The sequence below is a fragment of the Merops nubicus genome, unplaced genomic scaffold (assembly GCF_000691845.1).
Source record: "Merops nubicus isolate BGI_N331 unplaced genomic scaffold, ASM69184v1 scaffold35882, whole genome shotgun sequence".
Taxonomy (NCBI): domain Eukaryota; kingdom Metazoa; phylum Chordata; class Aves; order Coraciiformes; family Meropidae; genus Merops; species Merops nubicus.
The window spans coordinates 10627-14281 of record NW_008593471.1 but is presented as its reverse complement, the minus strand read 5'-3'; the positions used below and the strand labels follow the sequence as shown (position 1 = coordinate 14281).

General features: G+C 58.2%; 1 protein-coding gene across 1 annotated transcript in view; it reads left to right on the top strand.

Moving 5' to 3' along the window:
• Window positions 1-5: 5 nt before the first annotated feature.
• Window positions 6-3655, top strand: part of LOC103768320 (embryonic polyadenylate-binding protein-like) — a gene marked incomplete at its 5' end in the record, with an annotated part of 7083 nt that continues 3433 nt past the window's right edge. The window contains 5 exon segments of the mRNA XM_008935462.1: window positions 6-71; window positions 595-690; window positions 1576-1842; window positions 2882-2972; window positions 3236-3361. Of these exon segments, the coding sequence (XP_008933710.1) occupies window positions 6-71; window positions 595-690; window positions 1576-1842; window positions 2882-2972; window positions 3236-3361 (646 nt within the window).

Genomic DNA, 3655 nt, shown 5'->3' with positions numbered 1-3655 from the left:
GGCTGGAGCGCCAGAGTGAGCTGAAGAGGAAATTCGAGCAGATGAAGCAGGAGCGAGTGAGCAGGTACCAGGTAAGGGGAGACTGGGATGCTCTGGCCTACGGGGCTGCATCCAGGGAGGTGCCCCAGGCATCCAGGGACCTCTTGGCTTGGGGACAGCACAGGGGTCTCCAGGGCAGATCAGTGTGCTGGGTCCCTTCTGCAATTAAAGACCTGCACAGGGGTCTATTCCCTGCCTGGCAATGTCCCAGGAAAGAGTATCAGGAAAGAGGAGAGAGAGAGAGGTAAACCCAGGGTGATGTTGGCAGGTGAACAAACAGGTCTGCTCTTTTCCAGCAATTAAAATATCAGTCTGGAAATGAGTTGGCTTCCTGAGGTCTTGGAGCAGCTTCACAGCAATGGTCTGGGTGTCTCAGGAGTGGAGCACAGGTGTGGTCCTGGCTCTTCTCCATGTTACCAGTCCTGCAGCAGCTCTAGAGAAGACATGTCTGTGGCATGTCCCACCCTCTGGCTGAGCTGCTGCTGAAATATTCATCCAGCTTGAAACACTGCTGTAAACCTTGGGAGCATAAGCTGCCTTTTTCCCTTTTTGCAGGGGGTCAACCTGTATGTGAAGAACCTGGATGATGGGATAGATGATGAGAGGCTGAGGAGGGAGTTCTCTCCCTATGGCACCATCACCAGTGCCAAGGTGAGGGACTGGGGCTGTTATTGGAGTCCTGGGGTCGGCTGGCCAGTGCTCTCAGCCCTGGGAAGTGGATTGGGATCATCATCCTGTTGAGCTGTGGCTCCCTGCTGATGGCTTGTATCTGAAGCCAAGGCTGAAGGCCACACCACTCGTACTGCTCACTGTCCTGAAGAACTTGCTGATTCAGCAAGTGTTCTGTGGCTTTGCCATGTTGCCCCTGTCCCAGTGAGGTGCAGGATATGGGACCTTAAAGCCACATCATCCTGAGCACTGCACAGCCACTCTGTGGCCTGGAACCGATGTGACCCTGATACAAAGGGGAGTGACCCACGAGCCGCCTGGCTCCGGGGAGGGCGGGCTGGGCTGGTGCTTGGGAAGCCGTGAGGTGTTGGTCTCACCATCAAGACTGGTGTCAGTCTTCTCTTGAAGGCTGTGCATGTGAGTGCAGAGGGATGGTTTGGCTTTAGGGTCACCTGCCTGTAACCTGCCAGGGACAGATCCTGCCTGGCCCTCAGGCAGGGCACAGTCCCACTGATCCCCAGCCCTCACTGGCTCCAGCAGCACTGAGCACGGCAGCGCTGCTGCCCCGTGGGTCTGCTGGGGCACAGACCCCCTGGAAGGTCACAGGCTGTAGATCTCAGGCTGGCAGAGCCTCTGCCATCTTAATTTCCCCAGACCTACTGGTTTTGCCTGAGCAAATCCTCCCCTTCCCTGGAGAAACCTCTCCATGGAGCCCCATGGGCACAGCTCCTTCTGTCCCACCCTGGAGGCAGGGGCTGCAGTGGGGTGCCCAGGGCTGGCAGGTCTTGTGTACCCCCTTGTTGTGCTGTTTTTGTGGGTGCTGCAGCGATCTGTGGACTTAGCTGTCTTGTTCTAATCCAATTTTAGGTGATGACAGAGGGTGGCCACAGCAAAGGGTTTGGGTTTGTATGTTTTTCCTCCCCAGAAGAGGCTACCAAGGCCGTGACAGAAATGAACGGGCGGATCGTCAGCACCAAGCCTCTCTACGTCGCGCTCGCGCAGAGGAAGGAGGAGCGGAAAGCAATCCTCACCAACCAGTACATGCAGAGACTGGCCACCATGAGGGTCCTGCACGGCCCTCTCCTGGGCTCCTTCCAGCCCCCCCCGGGGTATTTCCTACCCCCCATCCCCCAGGTGAGTCCCCGCTGCCAAATGGCAGCCTCGCACTGGGGACCTCAACTTGCCCTGGAGGACTGGAGGAGCGGGGTGGCAGTTAGGCTGAGGAGCATCTTGTGTCCATTGTGGGCACCACAGGGTAAGAAGCACATGGAGGTGCTGGAAGGGGTCCAGAGAAGGGCAGCAAAGCTGGTGAGAGGGCTGGAAAACATGCCTTAGGAAGTCCTGCTGAGGGAACTGGGGTTGTTTAGTCTGGAGGAGACTGAGAGGAGACCTCATTGCTCTCTACAACTACCTAAAACGAGGTTGTGGTGAAGCTGGTGTTGGTCTCTTCTCCCAAATTACTGGTGATAGGATGAGAGGAAAGGACCTGAAGTTGCACAAGGGAAGGTATTGATTGGATATTAGGAAGAATTTCTTCACTGGGAGAGTGGTCAGGCACTGGAATGGGCTGCCCAGGGAGGTGGTGGAGTCACCATCCCTGGAGGCATTCAAAAAACGAGCAGATGTAGCACTTGAGGCTATGGTCTATTGGTTAGGGAAGTGCTGGGATGAAGGTTGGACTTGATGATCCTAGAGGTCCTTTCCAACCACAGTAATTCGATGATTCTTGGGTTGTGCAGACCTGGGTGCAGGCTGGCGTGGGATTAGTGGGACCAGTGGGATCAGCACTGGGCTTCTGCATAAGCAGCAGGGCTTGCCAAGATGCTGGAGAGGTACAGGCATGCCATGTAAGGGGCTGGGGATTTAGTAGCTACCAGCCACCCCCCAGAGGAGAACACCAAGGAGGAGCTTGGTGGGAAGCTGTGACCATGGAGAGCAAGTCTGCTGATGGGACGAGGGGATGGAGAAGGGTTACAGAGGTGCAAAAGCTGTGGGGAGGAGATAAGTGGAGCTGGTGAGGACAGGCAGCTGCAGGATAGGGGGTCAATCTTCAAAATGCTCTGGCACACTGTAGAGCGTGGGGTTGGGCTTGTTTGTCTGCGTGGCAGCCACCGAGATGTTCTGGGTTGGATCTGGCTCCCAAGTCACCTTGGATAATGTTCTCCTTCCCTAGCCCCAAACCAGAACTACCTTCTACAGCCCCAGCCCGGTCGTCTCGGTCCGTCCTGCCGCTCGCTGGAGTGCGCAGCCCAGCCGGGCTCCCCGTGAGTCAGCCTGGCCCAGCAGGGGCTCCCCTGGGACTGAGGGTCTCTCAAAGCACCACAAAGCTCGTGGCCACGGGGGACTTGCCTGGAGAAGCACGTGGGGGCTCGGTGCAGCAGTAGCGGTGATGGGCACGGGGGGATGAAACGTTAGGGCTCGCCCTGGAGGTGAGGTGCTCCTGAGCTTGCCACGGCCACCCCCCAACACCTCCTTCCGTGCCGCTGCACCAAGCAGCTCCACTCATCGTGCTCCATCTCCACAGCAGCGTATCCTGCAGCTACCCCCATCCTGCGGGCCGCCGCGCCGCCCCGCCGCCTGCTCTCCAACATCAGCACCATGAGGCAGGCCTCCACCCAGGTGCCCCAGGTGCCTGCCCAGGCCCAGAGAGTGGGTGAGTGTGGCAAGGACCCCTCGGACGTGGCTGTCGTGGCCGTGCTTGGGCGAGGCTGCCTGCTGCTGCTGGGGTCTGCCTCCCAAGAGGGGCCGGTTTGTGGGACTGCTCCTGGGGGAGTCTGGGTGGCGCTCGCTGACACGATGGGGCTGCAGCAGGGCCTGTGGCCTGAGGGAGGGTGTGGTACTTCAGGCAATGGGACAGCTCTCTGGTGTGCACATCGCTCTTGTTGGCTGCTGCCCCTTGAATGTATTAAAGGTGATGATGCAGCCGCAGCACCCTAGGTTAGTGCTC